Source organism: Anolis sagrei, chromosome 8 (genome assembly GCF_037176765.1).
Source record: "Anolis sagrei isolate rAnoSag1 chromosome 8, rAnoSag1.mat, whole genome shotgun sequence".
NCBI classification, from domain to species: Eukaryota; Metazoa; Chordata; class Lepidosauria; order Squamata; family Dactyloidae; genus Anolis; species Anolis sagrei.
Window position 1 is genome coordinate 10,325,179 of NC_090028.1, and position 21,916 is coordinate 10,347,094.

Here is a 21,916-nt window from a genome sequence, read left to right on the forward strand (position 1 = left end):
GACCCTTTCGCTTGCAAACACTGCTTCTCTTGTAAGCGAATGGAGGAGAGATTAGACCAGATGTTACTTAGCTACACAACTACATAACATGTAGAATTCTGTCACTTATTAATATTAATATAATAATGTAAATATAAAATCAATACTTTATTATGACTTTCTGAAAGTAAATCATGCGCTCTTCAAATGAGTTACCAATTATAGAATCATAGAATCATAGAGTTGGAAGAGACCTGGTGGGCCATCCAGTCCAACCCCATTCTGCCAAGAAGCAGGAAAATCACATTCAAAGCACCCTCGACAGATGGCCATCCAACCTCTGTTTAAAAGCTTCCAAAGAAAGAGCCTCCACCACACTCCAAGGCAGAGTTCCACTGCTGAATGGCTCTCACAGTCAGGAAGTTCTTCCTAATGTTCAAGTGGAATCTCCTTTCTTGTAGTTGGAAGCCATCGTTCTGTGCCCTAGTCTCCAGAGCAGCAGAAAACAAGCTTGCTCCCTCCTCCCTATGACTTCCTCTCACATATTTATACATGGCTATCATATCTCCTCTCAGCCTTCTCTTCTTCAGGCTAAACATGCCCAGCTCTTTAAGCCTCTCCTCATAGGGCTTGTTCTCCAGAACCTTGATCATTTTAGCTGCCCTACTCTGGACACATTCCAGCTTGTCAACATCTCTCTTCAATTGTGGTGCCCAGAATTGGATACAATATTCCAGGTGTGGTAAGACCAAGGCAGAATAGAGGGGTAGCATGAATTTCCTGGCTCTAGACACTATACTCCTATTGATGCAGGCCAAAATCCCATTCCCTAATTCAGAATGACACCAGCTCAATCCTTGGAAAGAGGCATTGGTCATGTTGTCTGGGTGTTTTGTTGCAAAAAATAAAGCTGCTTACTTTGGTTCTGATTTTGCTTACGACATCGCCAAGTGCCTTGTCGCATCATTAAGTGTCTCACGCCATGTACGTCGGGTTGCAGTGTATAAAAGCTATCCATTAATGTGTACTTAGCCGTGCCCTTCGCAAAACACGTCTTACTATGAGAACTTTACAAACAAGACAGAGAACAGAGGGAGAGATGTTCAAGTGAGTCAATCCAGTGACAAATTTGGCACGGTGTTGTTGCCCGTGATGAAGCTTGCCACCTCAAAGCCAGCTCTTCTGTTTAAACTTGTTGGGTGAAAGTCAACAGATGCCAAGGACTGAACACAGACTTCCTGTATGTACAAAGCACACGATCTATTCGAATGTGTTTTAATCTTAGTTCTATGTCTTTTAATATATGTGTTATAGTGGACTTAAGTTTTCATTTATGTTTTTTAACTATGTTGTACTTCCCCATGAGCCTGGAGGAGAGGTGGCTAAGGAATAAAAAACACAAAAATTTTATAGTATGGGAGTATTATAAGAGTATGCCTTGGGAAGAAGTTTCTCTGGATGCATTAAAATGCTTTCTGAGATTAGTGTAAAGCCATTCTATTTCATGATACTGAACTTTTAGGGTTAGCAGGAGCAGCCGGGTCACTGGGTGCCTTCCTTCGACTGGTTGGCATTCTCAGCTGGCGAAAGGGGACCTCTTGCGTATCCTAGCGAGCCGGAAATTGTTTCCTGAAAACGAGCCGCTGCTTGAGGCCTAGAGCCAAGCTCCTGTGGTTCTTGCAGCGCCACAGAAAGAGATTGTGTTTGCTGGGCCAGCCGCCTGCCCACCACCCACCCGTCCTATGTCACCCTGCAGATGTTGTGCTGAAAAAGTGGGATGGCAGAGGACTAATTGGAACTGGGCCGGTGAAGGGGAGAGTAGAGTGAAAGTCCATTCCTGCTTCATCCTAAACTGGAAATATTGACAAGCTGGAATGTGTCCAGAGGAGGGCGACTAAAATGATCAAGGGTCTGGAGAACAAGCCCTATGAGGAGCGGCTTAGGGAACTGGGCATGTTTAGCCTGAAGAAGAGAAGGCTGAGAGGAGATATGATAGCCATGTATAAATATGTGAGAGGAAGCCACAGGGAGGAGTGAGCAAGCTTGTTTTCTGCTTCCTTGGCGACTAGGACGCGGAACAATGGCTTCAAACTACAAGAGAGGAGATTCCATCTGAACATTAGGAAGAACTTCCTGACTGTGAGAGCCATTCAGCAGTGGAACTCTCTGCCCCGGAGTGTGGTGGAGGCTCCTTTTTTGGAAGCTTTTAAGCAGAGGCTGGATGGCCATTTGTCAGGGGTGATTTGAATGCAATATTCCTGCTTCTTGGCAGGGGGTTGGACTGGATGGCCCATGAGGTCTCTTCCAACTCTTTGATTCTATGATTCTATGATTCTATTATTTCAGCAGTATAATTTAGGATGGGGAAGGAGTTATTGCTGTTACTAAACAACTAGCGTATCTACTTGCCTGACTGCTTTTGGGACCACTGCCTGTCTGTTTTCTTCTTTTTTCAGCTCTGAGAAGTCTACTTCCAGCTCTGAGAATGCCTACTTTCTCTGTTCTCCAGCTCATGAAAATGCCTAATTTCTCTGTTCATTAGCCCTGTGAAGGCCTACTCTCTCCCTTCTCCAGTTCTGCAAAGGGCTACTCTCTCCCTTCTCCAGCTCTGAGGAGGCCAGTAATCTTCCATCTCCAGCTCTGAGAATGCCTACTTTCTCCATTCACTAGCTCTGAGAAGGCCTACTTTCTCCTTTCTCCAGCTCTAAGAAGTCCTACTCTCTCCCTTCTCCAGCTCTGAGAAGGTCTACTCTCTCCCTTCTCCAGCTCTGAGAAAGCCTACTCGCTCCCTTCTCCAGCTCTGAGGAGGCCTACTATCTTCCATCTCCAGCTCTTAGAATGCCTACTCTCTCCCTTCTCCAGTTCTGTGAATGCCTACTTTCTCCATTACCTAGCTCTGAGAAGGCCTACTCTCTCCCTTCTCCAGCTCTGAGAAGGCCTACTCTCTCCCTTCTCCAGCTCTGAGGAGGCCTACTATCTTCCACCTCCAGCTCTGTGAATGCCTACTTTCTCTGTTCACTAGCTCTGCGAAGGCCTACTCGCTCCCTTCTCCAGCTCTGAAGAGGCCTACTATCTTCCATCTCCAGCTCTGAGAATGCCTACTCTCTCCCTTCTCCAGCTCTGAGAAGGCCTACTATCTTCCACCTCCAGCTCTGTGAATGCCTACTTTCTCCATCACTAGCTTTGAGAAGGCCTACTCTCTCCCTTCTCCAAATGAGAAAGCCTACTCTCTCTTTTCTCCAGCTCTGAGAAGACCTACTTTTCCCTTCTCCAGCTTTGAGAAGATCTACTTTATCTATTCTTCAGATCTGAGAAGGCTTATCTTACAATGTCTCCATGGCATCTATCTGTCAACAGTGGGCAGGCTCTCTTTCCTTGCTCCTTTCACCTGATGTGTGTGTCATCTTTCTCCCCCAGTGATCTTACCAAGGACCACTTCACCTAGCAACAGCCACTCCAGTGACATCACTGAGGGCCACTTTACCTATCAACAGACAGTCAGAGAAAGAGACATACTTTGACTTTTATATCTAGAGAAGATTAGGAATCGGGAATCCTTCCCACTGCATTGCCAATCTCCTAGAGATCTACTATTAGGTGTAGGTCTGTCCGTGCCTGGCATATTGTGTTCACCTGGTCTGTGTGTCTGTGTAAGTTGTTATACAGGATAAAGAAGTCTGACTGAATCGGAAGAGACCCATTGGTTCTCCTGTATTATTATTCACAGGTGGAATATTAGCTTTGTGTTTCGTTCTGTCCGTATTACGAAATGGAAACAGGTTGGTTTGCTTTCCTGCTCTGATATACCTGCCCAGCACCTGCATTTGGAAAGATGGTCTCCCTGTTTTGTTTATGCCGCAACAAAAGGTGGTGTGCAAGAGAAGAAAGCAAACCAAAGCTCTCTTTCAAATTGGAAATACTTTCGCTTGGAATTAAGGTTTGTACTAGAACATCACCCATAATGCGAAGAATGCTGCAAGGCGGCCGAGACTCAAGATGAGACACCGTGTTCTCTTGCTAAATATACGGTAGGAAGTAGACTGTAATTTCCCAAGATTTTGAATGTTTTTGAAGCTGCTGTAAAATGAGTCAACTGAAACCGAGCCCTCAAAATCAGGAACACAGTTTGAAATATTTGGAGGACGATTGAGTAAGTGTGCTTAGGAAAAACCGGTGATAAAACCTGAAAAGGGGTCATTAAGCTCTGAGAAGGTCTACTCTCTCCCTTCTCCAGCTCTGAGAAGGTCTACTCTCTCCCTTCAGATCTGAGAAGGCTTATCTTACAATGTCTTCATGGCATTGAGAAGGCCAACTCTCTCCCTTCTCCAGCTCTGAGAAGGTCTACTCTTTCCCTTCTTCAGCTCTAAGAAAGCCAACTCTTTCTCTTCTCCAGCTCTGAGAATGCCTGCTTTCTCCCTTCTCCAGCTCTGAGAAGGCCAACTCTCTCCCTTCTCCAGCTCTGAGGAGGCCAGTAATCTTCCATCTCCAGCTCTGAGAATACCTAATTTCTCTATTCACTAGCCCTGTGAAGGCCTACTCTCTCCCTTCCCCAGCTCTGAGGCCAGTAATCTTCCATCTCCAGCTCTGAGAAGGCCTACGCTCTCTCTTCTCCAGCTCTGAGGAGGCCAGTAATCTTCCATTTCCAGCTCTGAGAAGGCCAACTCTCTCCCTTCTCCAGCACTGAGAAGGTCTACACTTTCCCTTCACCAGCTCTGAGAAGGCCAACTCTCTTCCTTCTCCAGCTCAGAGAAGGCCAACTGTTTCCCTTCTCCAACTTTGATCCCAAGGGTGCATTTACACTGCAGAATTAATTCAGCTTAACACTAGCTGCTATGCTTCAAGGCAGCGGGATCCTGGAAGTTGTAGTTCCCTGCCCAAAAGTGTTGGTGTGCCACTAAACTACTCAGCTTAAGCAGCTGAGGAAGAAAGGAAATGGCCTGAGGGTATTAGGAATGATGGGAGTTGAAGTCCAAAACACCTGGAAGGTCCAAGTTTGCTCATGCCTGGAGTAGATGCACCCAACATCAGACAAACTTCATCTTCTATAGCTTAAGCGGCTAAGAGGGAAAAGGAAAGGGCCTGAGGGTGTTAGGAATGATGGGCATTGGAGTGCAAAACACCTGGAAGGCCCAAGTTTACCCATGCCTCACTGACAACAGAACCTCTGAAGATGCCAGCCACAGATGCAGGCAAAACGCCAGGAGAGAATGCGCTGGAACATAGCCATAGAGCTGGAAAAACTCAGAGCAACCCAGAACCTTTCCTTTCCCAGCCCAGAAGCCACAGGCCAGAGATCCTTGGAAGGGATGCAGGGCATAAATGTAGCCTCATCAATCAGGACCTGTTAATAAATCACTGCTGAGCACGAACTGTTCTGATTGATGAGGTTAGATTCCTGTTGTAGAGCCCCTCCAAAAGCCTCCGGCCGAGTTTAGTCCTGCAGTCAGTCAATCCAGGCCAATGACAAAAACTCTATTTTTTAAAAGACACCTACATTCCCAGTGCAATGCTTGCCTCCATATTTTGAATAGCACAGATGTAAAACATACTAAAGCTACATGTAACAGAGAAAATCCCAGGTTTAAATGCCCAAACCTATCACGATTGCAGCTCCTATCCAATATTTATGCCATCACTTAATATTGTGCTTATCAAATTATGAATGTCTGTCTATAAAGTAGACGTGTGCAAACTCTGGCCCTGCAGGTGTTTTGGACTTCAACTCCCACAATTCCTAGCAGCCGGTAGGCTGCTAGGAATTGTGGGAGTTGAAGTCCAAAACACCTGCAGGGCCAAAGTTTGCACATGCTAGGAATTGTGGGAGCTGAAGTCCAAAACATCTGGAAGTCCAAAATTTGGCCATGCTAGGAATTGTGGGAGCTGAAGTCCAAAACATCTGCAGGGTCAAAGTTTGTCCATGCTAGGAATTGTGGGAGCTGAAGTCCAAAACCCGGAGGGCCAAAGTTTGCCCATGCTAGGAATTGTGGGAGCTGAAGTCCAAAACACCTGGAGGGCCAAAGTTTGTCCATGCTAGGAATTGTGGGAGTTGAAATCCAAAACACTTGGAGGGCCAAAGTTTGCCCATGCTAGGAATTTTGAGAGCTGAAGTCCAAAACCCAGAGGGCCAAAGTTTGCCCATGCTAGGAATTGTGGGAGCTGAAATCCGAAACACCTGGAGGGCCAAAGTTTGCCCATGCTAGGAATTGTGGGAGCTGAAATCCGAAACACCTGGAGGGCCAAAGTTTGTCCATGCTAGGAATTGTGGGAGCTGAAGTCCAAAACATCTGCAGGGTCAAAGTTTGTCCATGCTAGGAATTGTGGGAGCTGAAGTCCAAAACCCGGAGGGCCAAAGTTTTCCCATGCTAGGAATTGTGGGAGCTGAAATCCGAAACACCTGGAGGGCCAAAGTTTGTCCATGCTAGGAATTGTGAGAGCTGAAGTCCAAAAAACCTGCAGGGCCAAAGTTTGTGCATGCAAGGCATTGTGGGAGTTGAAGTCCAAAACACTAAGAGGACCAAAGTTTGCCCATGCTAGGAATTGTGGGAGCTGAAGTCCAAAACACCAGAGGGACAAAGTTTGCCCATGCCTACTAGATAAGATTTTGAATTTGGATTAATTGCCAAATTAATCAATGCCAAAAATACAATCCCTACACTGCAATGACTCTCTATGAAATCACATTTTCCACCAAAGAGACACACAACGCTATTCTGTTTTTCCATTGACACCAAATGCTTCCTTCCCCAATTTCTGGTCACGAGGAAAAGCACTTCCTCGCTTCCAACGTCGCAGCCCGACATCCCAAGTTCGGGCATCAGGGACTTAGTGGATATACAATTAGATTAGAAGATCCTGATCAAAACATGGCATGCAACAGCCTGCTGCAGACTATTCCCACACCTCCGAACAAAAGTTCAAGCCGTGGTCTAATTTCAGCAAGGCTTAGCAGGGCACTGTGTAAGTAAAACACAGGTTTTTCAAAACCCACTCAGGCAGAGCCTACACAACTTCTGTTCCTGCTTACTACCGCTTTGCTTTGTCAACAATCTGATAGACTCCTTGTCTGATGCGTAGTCTGCCCTCCCCAAAACTCGGTGGTGGTGGTGGTTATTATTATTATCTCACTTCAATGTGTGGAGATCTTACAAAAGAGAAACCTCCAACAGCCACCAAGCTCAGGTCTTGCAAGCTCGGGCCTGTGGCTTCCTTTACTGACGTAGCCCATCTGTAAATGTGGTCTCGTATTTTTCCACTACCGTCCTCTTCACTAAACATTATAGTCTTTTCTCCCATAAGTTTGCCAAACTTTAAGACAGTGTTTCTCAATCTGGGGGTCGCAAGGGGGTTTCAGAGGAGTCTCCAAAGACTATCAGAAAACATATTTCTGATGGTCTTGGGAACCCCTTTGGCAGAGAAGGCTGAAGATCTCTCCGCCTGACCTTCTCTTCCTTTTTGGAAACAGACGGCAAATCCTCCCAACAAAAGCCCTCCTCCACTGTGATTGGCCAAGGGGAGGGCTGTTTCTGAGACTCCAAGCAGGGAGGGGAGAGCAGGCATGCTCGGTGCATGGCAGCATGGTGCGCATGTGTGACCAAAGGAGAGCATGCGAGGCTGGAGGGAGGCTCACGCCGAGTCCCTCCAAGGCATAGCTGTTCGGTGTGGTAGGTTTGACCCAATTCTATCGTTGGTGGGGTTCAGAATGCTCTTTTATTGTAGGTGAACTATTTATTGATTAGTTTATTTTTTTACTAGCCATCCCCTGCCACACGTTGCTGTGGCCCAGTATACGTATATGTGTTTTGTGTGTGTATATGTGTGCATATATATTTGTGTATATGTGTGGTTTGTGTATGTGTTGTAATGTATTTTTTGTTTTTTGGCTTTTTAAGATTCTTCTGCTGTGTTTTTCAGTGTTTTTATGAGTGATGGTCACTTGTTGGCTCAAGAGATGTCTTATGTCCAAATTTGGTGTCAATTCATCCAGTGGTTTTTGAGTTACATTAATCCCACAAACAAAGATTACATTTTTATTTATATAGACTAGCTGTCCCCTGCCACGCATTGCTGTGGACCACATGGGGGTTCTGTGTGGGAGGTTTCGCCCAATTCTATCGTTGGTGGGGTTCAGAATGCTCTGTGATTGTAGGTGAACTGCAAATCCCAGCAACGACAACTCCCAAATGTCAGGATTCTATTTTCCCCAAACTCCACCAGTGTTCACATTTGGGCATATTGAGTATTCATGTAGAGTTTGGTCCAGATCCATCATTGTTTGAGTCCACAGTGCTCTCTGGATGTAGGTGAACTACAACTCCCAAACTCAAGGTCAATGCCCACCAAACCCTTCCAGTATGTTCTCTTGGTCATGGGAGTCCTATCTACCAAGATTGGTTCAATTCCATCATTGGTGGAGTTCAAAATGCTCTTTGATTATAGGTGAACTATAAATCCCAGCAACTACAGCTCCCGAATGACAAAATCAAATTTTTTGAGTGGAGGACATACATTGGGTTGTTAGGTGTCTTGTGTCCAAATTTGGTGTCAATTCCCCCAGTGGTTTTTGAGTTCTGTTAATCCCACAAACGAACATTACATTTTTATTTATATAGATTTGTATCGCGTCCTATTCTCGACCTCCAAAGAGGGACTCAGGGCGGATTCCAACAATATAAAAACACCAATAAAATACACAATTACATAAAATGATAATAAATATACATTTAAAAACAGTTCATCAAGTTTAAAAAGTTCTCCAAATCAGTCCAAAAATGTGATCCATAAATCTCATCTAAGCCAATAAAACCATCTATTCTGTGAATGCTTGCTCTCACAGCCAAGTCTTGTGTCTTGCAAAAAGTAAGGAGGGAGGGGGCTGATCTAACCTCTTTAGGGAGGGAGTTCCACAGCCGAGGGGCCACCATGGAGAAGGCCCTGTCTCTCATCCCCACCAACCCGACTGCAATGGTGATGGGACCGAGAGAAGTGCCTCCCCAGATAATCTTCAAGTCCTTAATGATATTAAACTATAAATCCCAGCAACTACAACTCCCAAATGTTAAGGTCTACTTTACCCAAACTCCACCAGTGTTCACATTTGGGCATATTGTGTATTTGTGCCAAGTTTGGTCCAGATCCATCATTGAGTCCACAGCGCTCTCTGAATGTAGGTGCACTACAGCTCAGAAACTCAAGGTCAATGCCCACCAAATTCTTCCAGTATCTTCTATTGGTCATGGGAGTTCTGTGTGCTGGGTTTGGTTCAATTCTATCATTGGCGGAGTTCAGGATGCTCTTTGATTTTAGGTGAACTATAAATCCCAGCAACTACAACTCCCAAATGATAAAATCAATCTCCCCCCTCCAACCCCACCAGCATTGAAATTTGGGTGTATTGGGTGTTCATGCAAAATTTGGTCCAGTGAATAAAAATACATCCTGCATATCAGATATTTACATTATGATTCATAAGTTGCAAAATTACAGTTATGAAGAAGCAATAAAAATAATTTTCTGGTTGGGGGTCAATACAACATGAGGAACTGTATTAAGGGGTCATGGCATTATTAAGGTCGAGAACCACTGCTTTAAGATGTCACAAGGCTCCTTTTTTGTGTTTGCTGGAGCAGACTAAAGTGGAATTCCAGCCACATGGGTGGCCTGGGTACGTTTTGCGAGCATGACGCCCAGGACTTTGATTGCAGCCGCTTTTCTGGTATCTCCAAAGCTTCAGAAGTGAAACTAAAAACAATGTTTCAATGTCCGCTTTTCACTTCCTTGGGGGAGGTTAATGGATAACTTTGTCATGCCTGCGAACCCACGTCCTGTCCTTTGTAATCACAGATACAGCGCCTTCCAGATTCTTACGAGCAAGAATATACTTTCGCCCTGCATACTCTTTTCCCCAGCCTGTTGATGTCAGTTATATCTCCGTTCCCAAAGCAGATTACATTATCTCTCAGTTCCCTACTCCAACCTTCTTTCATGAACAAAAATCCTTAAACATTTTCCATGATTTTAAAAAAGCTACCCATTATTATTATTATTATTCTATAGATATAAAACTGCTATGTTCATTTTGAGTGACATCATAATTCAAAATCCGCTGGACGAATTGCTGTCAAATTTGGCCACAAGACACCTACTAAGCCAAGAAGTGACCATCACTCCAAAAAACTGATATTGTCATTTGGGAGTTGTAGTTGCTGGGATTTATACTTCACCTACAATCAAAGAGCATTCTGAATTCCACCAACGATGGAATTGAACCAAACTTGGCACACAGAACTCCCATGACCAACAGAAAATACTGGAAGGGTTTGGTGGGTATTGACCTTGGGTTTTGGAGTTGTAGCTCACCTAGATCCAGAGAGCCAGAGAGCTCTGTGGGCTCTTGACGTTTGGGAGCTGTAGTTGCTGGGATTTATATTTCACCTACAATCAAAGAGCATTCTGAATTCCACCAACAATGGAATTGAACCAAACTTGGCACACAGAACTCCCGTGACCAACAGAAAACACTAGAAAGGTTTGGTGGGCATTGACCTTGAGTTTTGGAGCTGTAGTTCACTTACATCAAGAGAGCACTGTGGACTCAAACAATGAAGGATCTAGACCAAACTTGGCACCGATACTCCATATGCCCAAATATGAACACAGTTGGAGTTTGAGGAAATAGATCTTGACATTTCCCACACAGAACTGCCATGACCAACAGAAAATACTGTGTTTTCTGACGGTCTTTGTTGACCCTTCTGACACCCCCTCATGACACCCCCCCCCCAAGGTTCCAACCCCCAGGTAGAGAAATGCTGCCTTTTCCAGATCACCAGATTGGACCACAGCAATGCTTGGCAGGGGACAGGTAGTCATTTATCTTTTCTGTGCATGTGCTAAACTCCTCTATTTAACTAGTCACAGGTTCCAATTCCTTTCCTGGTCCATGTCTCAGGCCTTTTGGACTAGGATAACTTGCCCAAAGGACAGCAAAGCAAATCCTCCAAATGTTCACCAGCCTCCCAAAGAGGCCAAGAGGTCAGCTCTCTGGGTGAGTGCATTTTGTCATTGCCGTGCAAAGGCATGAATGCGAAGGCACTGCATGCGCTGCTGCCGCAGAGGTATGCTTTGAAATCCGAGGGAAGAAAACTATAATTGTTTTCAGTGATGGAGAAAAAGAGCAATCACTATCTTACCTTTGAAGTCCACCAGAGCATAACAATATTGTTGAGCAAATGAATGCTGCCCAGGACAGGCAGTGTAGACCCTTCAACTAGTAGCAGCTGAGGCTTACACAGTCATCCTTTGGCTGCACATCCACCTGTTCCTTTGTTTTAATTTCATCTGTAACATGTTGGAAAGTATGTATCACCCAACGATGACTCAAAGGACGTTTTTCAGCAAAGTCATTACTTTAGTTCATACCACACAGGTATGATGAGCATCTGGTGAGGTATCCACACTTGATTGCTCATGATATGACGATTCAGTCGGATGTAGGGATTAACTTGACTGTAAGCCATCAGGTTTGAGACAGATTGAATGTTTAGCTACAGGGTCTACGTCCCCTAAAGCATTGATGCCCAACCTTTGGTTCTTCAGGTGTTTTGAACTTAATGTGGGATTAATGTAGTGTAAAGCAGACTTGATTTTATTATATTGTACAATATTGTATCTCCAATGCCAGAAATACAGCTTAATGGTGTAACATTAGAAAATGTTGACCATATCCGCTACCTTGGCAGCCACCTCTCCACCAAAGTCAACATTGACACTGAAATATAACACTGCCTGAGCTCTGCAAGTGCAGCTTTTTCCGAATGAAGCAGAGAGTGTCTGAGGACTGGGACATCCATAGGGATGTGCTTGTTTATAAAGCTATTGTCCTCCCAACCCTGCTCTATGCCTATGAAACGTGGAAAGCGTACAGATGTCACATGCAACTCCTGGAACGATTCCATCAGCGGGTTGTTGTAGGTTTTTCCGGGCTTTATGGCCATGGTCAAGAGGCATTATCTCCTGACGTTTCGCCTGCATCTATGGCAAGCATCCTCAGGGGTAGTGAGGTCTGTTGGAACTAGGAAAAAGGGTTATTTTTCTGTGGAATGACCAGGGTGGGACAAAGGACTCTTGTCTGCTGGATCTAGGGGTGAATGTTTCAACTGACCACCTTGATTAGCATATAATGGCCTGACAGTGCCTGGAGCAAACTTTTGTTGAGAGGTGATTAGATATCCTTGTTTGTTTCCTCTCTGTTGTTGTGCTGTTGTAATTTTAGAGTTTTTTTTAATACTGGTAGCCAGATTTTGTTCATTATCATAGTTTCCTCCTTTCTGTTGAAATTGTCCACCTGCTTGTGTATTTCAATGGCTTCTCTGTGTAGTCTGACATGGTGGTAGTGAGAGTGAATTCCATCAGAGCTGCCTCCGGAAAATCCTGCAAATTTCTTGGGTAGACAAGCGGACAAATGTCAGCATGCTGGAAGAAGCAAAAACCACCAGCATTGAAGCGATGGTCCTCAACTCTGCTGGACTGGCCACGTTGTCCAGATACCCAACCACTGTCTCCCAAAGCAGTTGTTCTACTCCGAACTCAAGAATGGAAAATGGAATGTTGGTGGGCAGGAAAAGAGATTTAAAGATGGGCTCAAAGCCAACCTTAAAAACTCTGGCAAAGACACTGAGAACTGGGAATCCCTGGCTCTTGAGTGCTCCAGCTGGAAGTCAGCTGTGACCAGCAGTGCTGTAGAATTTGAAGAGGCATGAATGGATACGAAAGAGAGAAACGTGCCAAGAGGAAGGCACATCGAGCCAACTTCAACCAGGACTGCCTTCCACCTGGAAACCAATGCCCATCATTGCGGGAAAAGATGCAGATCAAGAATAGGGCTCCACAATCACCTACGGACCCACTGCCAGCACACTACTCCTGGAAGATGCTCCTACTCGGACAACGAGGGATCGCCTAAGTAAGTAAGTAAGATTTTACTATTTAGATGCTCCCAAGGTGTAGTTTTCCAGTGTAAATTCTCTTTATGCCTTGCTTTGGTTTCTAAACCAACTTTCAATTAATGATTAATTTTAAACTTCCAGATGGATGGATGGGATCCTTGAAGTGGCCGGATTGACCTTGAAGGAGCTGGGGGTGGTGACGGTCGACAGGGAGCTCTGGTGTGGACTGGTCCATGAAGTCACGAAGAGTCGGAAATGACTGAACAAAAGAACAACAACAAATATCTAACTGGGTTGTTGTAGGTTTTTCCGGGCTATATGGCCATGTTCTGGAGGCAATTTTTCTCCTGATGTTTCGCCTGCATCTATGGCAAGCATCCTCAGAGGTAGTGAGGTCTGTTGGAAGTAGGAAAATAGGTTTATATATCTGTGGAATGACCAGGGTGAGACAAAGGACTTTTGTCTGCTGGGGCTAGATGTGAATGTTTCAGCTGATCACCTTGATTAGCATTCAGTGGCTTGGAAGTGCCTGGGGGGAATCTTTTGTTGAGAGTGATTTTATGTGCCTGTTTGTTTCCCCTCTGTTGTTTTGCTGTTGTAATTTTTGAGTTTTTTAATACTGGTAGCCAGATTTTGTTCATTTTCATGGTTTCTTCCTTTCTGTTGAAATTGTCCACATGCTTGTGGATTTCAATGGCTTCTCTGTGTAGTCTGACATGGTGGTTGTGAGAGTGGTCCAGCACTTCTGTGTTCTCAAATAATATGCTGTGTCCAGGTTGGTTCATCAGGTGCTCTGCTATGGCTGATTTCTCTGGTTGGAGTAGTCTGCAGTGCCTTTCATGTTCCTTGATGCATGTCTGGGCGCTGCGTTTGGTGGTCCCTCTGTAGACTTGTCCACAGCTGCATGGTACACGGTAGACTCCTGCAGAAGTGAGAGGATCCCTCTTGTCCTTTGCTGAACGTAGCATTTGTTGGATTTTCTTGGTGGGTCTGTAACTGGTTTGTATGTTGTGTTTCCTCATCAGCTTCCCTATGCGGTCAGTGTTTCCCTTGATGTCTGGCAAGAACACTTTTCCTCTGGGTGGATCTTCATCTTTACTCTCGTGGCTTGTTCTCCGTCTTGCAGCTCTTCTGATGTCTGAGGTGGAGTATGAAAGCCTTTGACAATACAAATATCTAACTATCTAGATTCAATAGATTCGATAGATGATAGATATCTTAAACCTACACCTGTTGATAGACTCCATAGCAGTGGTTCTCAACCTGTGGATCCCCAGGTGTTTTGGCCTACAACTCCCAGTAATCCCAGTCAGTTTACCGGTTGTTAGGATTTCTGGGAGGTAAAGGCCAAAACATCTGGGGACCCACAGGTTGAGAACAACTGCTCTATAAACTAGCTGGCATTGCCCCCCTGATGTGTGATGGAAAGTTGCTGCCAATTGAGAAAGAAATAAGGCTGAGCACTGTGAAAGCCACCCACTGCATGGCTATCAGCCTCCTCCCAGTAGACTTAAATCAAGGAAAAGTTGCATGAGAACCACCACTTCTCTTAATATTCCCCCAGCAACAGTACCGGGATTGTGGCGCAGCTGGCTGAGTGTCAGCTGTATTAAGATCACTCTGACCAAAAGGTCATGAGTTCGAAGCCAGCCCAAGTTGGAGTGGGCTTCCAACCAATTGTGTAGCCTGTTGTTGACCTTTGCAACCCGAAAGACAGTTGCATCTGTCTAGTAGGAAAATTAGGTAGCACCTTGGGTGGGGAGGCTACATTAACTAATTTATGAGACCATAAAAAAGACTCCAGCAAAGCACTCCAGCAAAAAAGCATGCAGGGAATGCGGAAGTACTTCATCAGTGTTGCAGATCGACGATGAAAGCGACAGCTCCCCTGGTGGCCAGAAAAAGTTAAATAGCCTCTGTGTATGTCTATATACGTTGTATGTCAAAATTGGCATTGAATGTTCGCCATATATGTGTACACTGTAATCCGCCCTGCGTCCTCTGTGGGGTGAGAAGGGCGGAATATAAATGCTGTAAATAAGAAATAAGAATATTCCTGTGGGCAGCAAAATCAGGAAATCTCAACTGGATGCCCCCTCCCTCACAAGGGTCTTCCTCCAGAGGCAAACCATGAATGGGCAACTTGGAAGTCCCTGAACAGACTCAGAAGTGGAGTGGGCAGATCAAAAGACAACCAGGCAAAATGGCACTAGAATCCTCCACCTTGTGCGACTATGAAGCAGAACAGACAACTCTGCAGCTGATTGCTTGCCCACAATGCCCTGCCTCATGCACAGAGGAAGAATTCTTTAAAGCTACAGACAATGCAGTCGCTGTTGCCCGTTTTTGGTCTAAAACTATTTAGCTGCTTGAGATTCCTTTATTTTATCAGTTTTATACTTATTTATTTATGCAATGCTTGTGACACGAAATAAATAAAAAAAATCTATGAACTAGTACAGTGGTTCTCAACTTGTGGATCCACAGATGTTTTGGCCTTCAACTCCCAGAAATCCTAACAGCTGGTAAACTGGCTGGAATTTCTGGGAGTTGTAGGCCAAAACACCTGAGGATACACAGGTTGAGAACCACTGTACTAGTCAGTTAAAACCATATTAAACGAACTGTTAAAATATTGAAACACCATCTCACAGCCCTTGCCTCGTTCTTAAAAACTTTCTGCTTTAAAGCTTGCCTGAATAAAAAGATTGTAGTCCGGATACGAACGCACTTCCTATCCAAAATCACTGTGTGAACAAAACACACACAGGCAGCCAAGGAGAAAACATTTTCTCCTCCACTTCCGTAGAGCATTTGTTTTGTTTCAGATTTCCCCTTTAATTCCATATCCACAGTCAAAGCAGACACGGATTATTTCAGAAGGAAAGTGAAACAGAACTTCGAAAGGCAAACATAATCATTTGCCACCAATTCGCATTTGCAGAAACTCCCAAATCAAGCCATCCATTATAAGATTGCTGCCACCATTCATCGAAAACAAATGACTACTTCCAACAAAAAAAGCAATGAATTGTCAACTTATATTCAACAAGTTTAATACTATTCACCAAAGTGCCGGAAGATAGGAAGAATCGTCTTTGCTTAAAGGTTGAAGCAATCTGATGTTGCCTCTTCCGGTTCGGTGCTGCAGATCGCATTCTCTCTCTTACAACAACTCTGACAATATCTAGATGCCTGTGCCACAAAAGCAACATTTCCATTCAATGTCTAATGTGTTTTGTTGTTGTCCCATATTCATAAGCCTCCAAAGGGAATGAAATTAGAAAGTTGAAAGCCCCCTCTCCAATTTAAATCAAAAGTCTTTCCAATTGGCTGCATTGGGCCTATAGTGAGATGAATATTCAGCTATTGGATACAATATCGTGACACTGAATAGAATATTGTCCCAGTGGCTAAAATATTCCATCATTGGATACAATATCGTGACACCGAATACAATATTGTCCCAGTGGCTAAAATAAGCTGTGATTGGATACAATGTCGTGACACTGAATACAATATTGTCCCGGTGACTAAAATATTCAGCTACTGGATACAATATCGTGACACTGAATAGAATATCGTCCCAGTGGTTAAAATATTCCATGATTGGATACAATATCGTGACACTGAATACCACTGGAAACAATATTGTCCAAGTGGTTAAAATATTCCATCATTGGATACAATATTGTGACACTGAACACAATATTGTTCCAGTAGGTAAAATATTCTGCGATTGAATACAATATTGTCCCAGTGGCTAAAATATTCAATCATTGGATACAATATCATAGCACTGAATACCACTGGAAACAATATAGTGACACTGAATACAATATTGTCCCAGTGGTTAAAATATTCCATCATTGGATACTATATCGTGACACTGAAGACAATATTGTCCCAGTGGCTAAAACATTCAGCCATTAGACACAATATTGTGACACTGAAAACAATACTGTCCCAGTGGCTAAAATACTCCACCATTGGATACAATATTCTGCTATTGGATACTATATCGTGGCACTGAACACAATATTGTCCCAGTGGCTAAAGTACTCCACCATTGGATACAATATCATGACACTGAATGAAATATTGTCCCAATGGCTAAAATATTATGCCATTTATTGTGCCACTGAATACAGTATCGTGCTACTGGGTGTAATATTATCCCAGTGGCTAAAATGTTCCACCATTGGATATACAATATCATGCCAGTGGCTTGAATAGCAATTGCCAGTGCTACAATATCGCCTACAGTGTTTTGCCATTAGTTACAACAGGTTTGGGCCAACGTTGGCCCTCCAGGGGTTTTGGACTCCAACTCCCACCATTCCTAACGGCCTCAGGCCCCTTCCTTTTCCCCCTCAGCCGCTTAAGCGTTAGGAATGGTGGGAGTTGGAGTCCAAAACCCTTGGAGAGCCAATGTTGGCCCAAATCTGAACTACAATAGTGTGTTGACAATGGGACGAGGCCAATAAGGAGGGTGACGGCCTGTTCTGCTGCGACGGGTGGCACCGCCAGGAGTCAAGCCACGACAACCCAGAAAGAGAAAGAGGGCGGTGGGTGCTCACCGTGGCCGAGGCCAGGCTGCTCTCCGCCAGGGCCAAATGGTGGGGCTCCCAGCGCCGCAGGAACTTGGAGGTGAGGATCTTGCTGAGGAAGGTGCGCGGGTGCCGCACCACGCAGACCTGGATGTCGCCCTCCTGGAGCAGCTTGTAGCGCATCCCGCTGCAGTGGAGGCCCCGTCGGCAGAGCGGGGCGCCCGCCTTGTGGGGTCCCTCGGGGCCCGGCCCCTCGCCCAGCAGGGGCTTGCTCTCCTCCAGGGGGCGCCCCTCGCCCCCATTGCTGTTGCTGTTGAAATCCATTCCGTGCAATGCAAAATCCGTGCTCTGTCGCTGCTTTTCTTCCCCCTCCTCTTCCTCCTCTTCCAATCAAAATGAGATCAGAATGGAGACAAATGCATCCACAGGCATTGGAAAAAAAGAGGGAGAGGTTTCAAAGGGAAGGAAGGAAGGAAGGAGGTGATGGGAAGAAGGAAGGAGACAGAACGGAAGGAGTGAAAGACAGAAGGGGAAAGAATGGAACAAGGGAACGAAGGGAGGGAGGAAAGGGAGAAGGAAGGAACGAAAGAGTAAGGGAAGGAGTAATGGAAGAAACGAAAAAGAGAGCAAAGGAAGGAAGGAAGAAAAGAAGGAAGGGAGAAATAGAGGAATGAATACAGGAAGGAATAACTGAAGGAAGGAAGGGATGAAGGAAGACAAGAAGAAATAAAGGAAGGAAGGAATACAGGAAGGAAGGAATAGAGGAAGGAAGGAACAAATAAAAGAAAGAAGAGATAAAGGAAGGAAGGAATAAAGGAATGAAGGAAGGAAGAAATAAGGAAAGGAACGAATAAATGAAGGAAGGAAGAGATAAATGAAGGGAGGAAGAGATAAAGGAAGGAAGGGAATAAAAGACCGAATGAAGGAAAAAATAAAGAAAGGAATGAATAAATGAAGGAAGGAAGAGATAAAGGAGCGAAGGAAAGAAGAAATAAAGGAAGGAAGGAATAAAAGAACGAAGGAAGGAAGGAATAAAGGAAGGAACGAATAAATGAAGGAAGGAAGAGATAAAGGAGCGAAGGAAAGAAGAAATAAAGGAAGGAAGGAATAAAAGAACGAAGGAAGGAAGAAATAAAGGAAGGAACGAATAAATGCAGGAAGGAAGAGATAAAGGAAGGAAGGAAGGAATAAAAGAAGGAAAGAATAAAGGAAGAGATAAAGAAACGAAGGAGGGAGTAAAGGAATGAAGGAAGAAAAGAACGAATAAAGGAGGAAAGGAAGGAAGGAATAAAGGGAGGGAGGAGAAAGAGAACGAAGGGAAGACGGGATAAAAGGAAGGAAGGCGCAAAGGAAGGCTGCAATCCAGGAAAGCGGAGGGAAAGCGGAGCCCCTCGTCCCGCAAGGAGGCTCAGTGCAGGAAACCCGGGCTCATGGTGGGCTGCATCCGCGGGGAGCGGGGCTGCACGTCTGAACGGGGCGCAGGCGCGTGTCGGGGGCGGGGGCGCCTGGTCTCCTCGTCCAGCTGCTCCGGCTCCCAGGCTCCGCGGAGGAGAGAGAGAGAGAGAGAGGGAGGGAGGGAGGGAGGGAGCGGGCGCGCGAGCGTTGCGGGGAAGCAGGCGCCCGCCCTGATTGGCCGCCGCCGTCACGTGCCGCCTGGCTCTGACGTCAATCCGGGCTTTGCAGGGCTTTGCCTCCCTCCCCCTCCTCCTCCCTCTCGAAGGAAGGGGAGGGGGGCTGGAGAAAGGGGGAGGGGGATTCCAACGCCAGGACTCCATTGCTTTCCATGGAAGGGTCACTCCCCTCCCGAAAAAGGATCCCAGTACATTAAATCAGGCTTAATCACAAAGGAAGAGCAAAGCCCACTGGAAAAAAGGAGGGGTTTTGCAAAAAAATGAAATAAAAGAGGGGGGAGATTCCAATATTCACCTCCCAAAATTAAATTGGGTTTTTGGAAGGCAGAATTGATCATCCTGATTTTTTAAAAAATATTTTATCCTAATATTTTCAGTACTTGTATTTCTTATGTTATGTATTTATTTGTATATTATTATTATTATTATTATTATTCCCATTGCATTCATTCCAGTCTAGCTTGACTCAACCTCAGGTTATTTATTATTATTATTATTATTATTATTTAACATTATTGTTATTATTATTATTATTAATATTCCAATTGCATTCATTCCAGTCTAGCTATACCCAACATATTTTTATTTATTATTATTATTTAACATATTATTATTATTATTATTACTCCAATTGCATTAATTCCAGTCTAGCTTCACTCAACCTCAGGTTATTTATTATTATTATTATTATTAAAATTATTATTATTATTATTATTATTATTATTATTCCAATTGCATTCATTCCAGTCTAGCTGCACCCAACCTCATGTTATTAATTTATTATTATTATTTAACATTATTATTATTATTATTATTATTCCAATTGCATTCGTTCCAGTCTAGCTGCATCCAACCTCATGTTATTAATTAATTTATTAATTTATTATTTAACATATTATTATTATTGCAATTGCATTCATTCTAGTCTAGCTGCACCCAACCTCATGTTATTTATTATTATTATTATTATTATTATTATTAAACTTGTTATTATTATTCCAGTTAAATTCATTCCAGTCTAGCTGCACCCAACCTCATATTATTTATTATTATTATTATTATTATTATTTAACATATTATTATTATTATTATTATTATTATTATTATTATTTGTTCAATTGCATTCACTACACAGTGTAGCTGCACCCAACGTCATGTTATTATATTATTTTTATGTATTTATTATTATTATTTGAAACACAACAAGATGAGTCCACAGCAAACAAGATCACTCTGCTGGCTGTTGTATTGGATCACATGTCCGGATACTTCCCAAGTATCTAGGACTATGTGATGTTTCGGTGAATAATGCGTGCAGATCTCAGTAAGGTGGCCTTCTGCAGCTGGCAGATGGTAATCTAGTCAGCGCCAATTGTGTTTAAGTGCAGGCCAAGGTCTTTAGGCACTGCGCCCAGTGTGCCAATCACCACTGGGACCACCTTGATTGGCTTGTGCCAGAGACTTTGCAGTTTGATCATTTAAATCCTCATATCGTGTAAACTCACATTATTCTGATTGAGGCAGATAATCTGGATTATATGGCAGTGTGGACTCATATCATCCAGATCAATGCAGATAACCTGGATGATATGGCAGTGTGGACTCATATAATCCAGATCGGTACAGATAATCTGTGTTATATAGCTATGTGAACTCATATACTCCAGATCGAGACAGATAATCTGGATTATTTGGCAGTGTGGATTCATATAATCCAGATTGAGACAGATAATCTGGTTTATATGGAAGTCTGTATTAATATATTCCAGATCAAGGCAGATAATCTGGATTATATGGCAGTGTGGATTCATATAATCCAGATCGAGGCAGATAATATGGATTATATGGCAGTGTGGACTCATATAATCCAGACTGAGGCAGATAATATGGTTTAAATGGTAGTGTGGACTCATACAATCCAGATCGAGGCAGATAATTTGGATTATATGGCAGTGTGAATACATGTAATCCAGATCAAGACAGATAATCTGGATTATATAGCAATGTGGACTCATATAATCTAGATCAAGACACATAATCTGGATTATTTGGCAGTGTGGATTCGCATAATCCAGATCAAGGGAGGTAACCTGGATCATACACTGTAGAATTAATGCAGTCTGATGCCACTGTAATGCCATGGCTCAATGCTCAGGAATCCTGGGAGTTGCCATTTTGCAAACTCTTTCGCCTTCTCTGCCACAGAGTGCTGGTGCCTCTCCAAACTACAAAGCCCAGGATTCCAAAGCATTGCACCCTGGCAGCTAAACTGGTGTCAAACTGTATTGATTCTGCATTGTAGATGCATAGTGGCTGGCCCAATCATCTTGGAACAATGTAGCCATAGCAAACCCATTCCTATGCAGAACTGCTCTCATCCATCCGCACCAGCAAGGGTTGCTTCACTTCCATGCCAGGCTGTGTCACAATGCTTTGCAGAAGGCAGCAAAAGGGAAGTAACAGGTTGACTGTATCTGCGGCGAGCTTTCTGACCACGGCTCTTCCTCTAAAGATGAGCTTCCTGAAATGCCGCAGAGTGTACAGTTAACATGGTTGGTCACGGCTTAAACCAACTTGACTGGGGAATCGTAGGAGTTGTAGTTTTACAAGGCCTTCTCTGCCCAAGAGTGTTGACACCTTACTAAACTGCAACTCCTATGATTACACAGACTTAAGCCCTGGCAGTTACAGTGGTGTCAAACCACATAATTTCTATAGTGTAGATGCACTGGAACTAATCAATAGCTGGGTGCCTTCCTACAATAGGCTTCTCCTTCTCCCATTGATTTTAAATGGTGATGGGTGGCCACCA

At 44.0% G+C, this 21,916-nt stretch overlaps 1 protein-coding gene across 1 annotated transcript in view; it reads right to left on the reverse strand.

Annotated features, from left to right (window-relative positions):
- CMIP (c-Maf inducing protein) overlaps positions 1-18,250 on the reverse strand; it is a 193,531-nt gene extending 175,281 nt beyond the window's left edge. The window contains exon 1 of the mRNA XM_060788425.2: positions 17,504-18,250. Coding sequence (XP_060644408.2) covers positions 17,504-17,797 — 294 coding nt within the window. The 5' untranslated portion in view covers positions 17,798-18,250. The remainder of the gene's footprint in view (positions 1-17,503) is intronic.
- Positions 18,251-21,916: the final 3,666 nt, after the last annotated feature.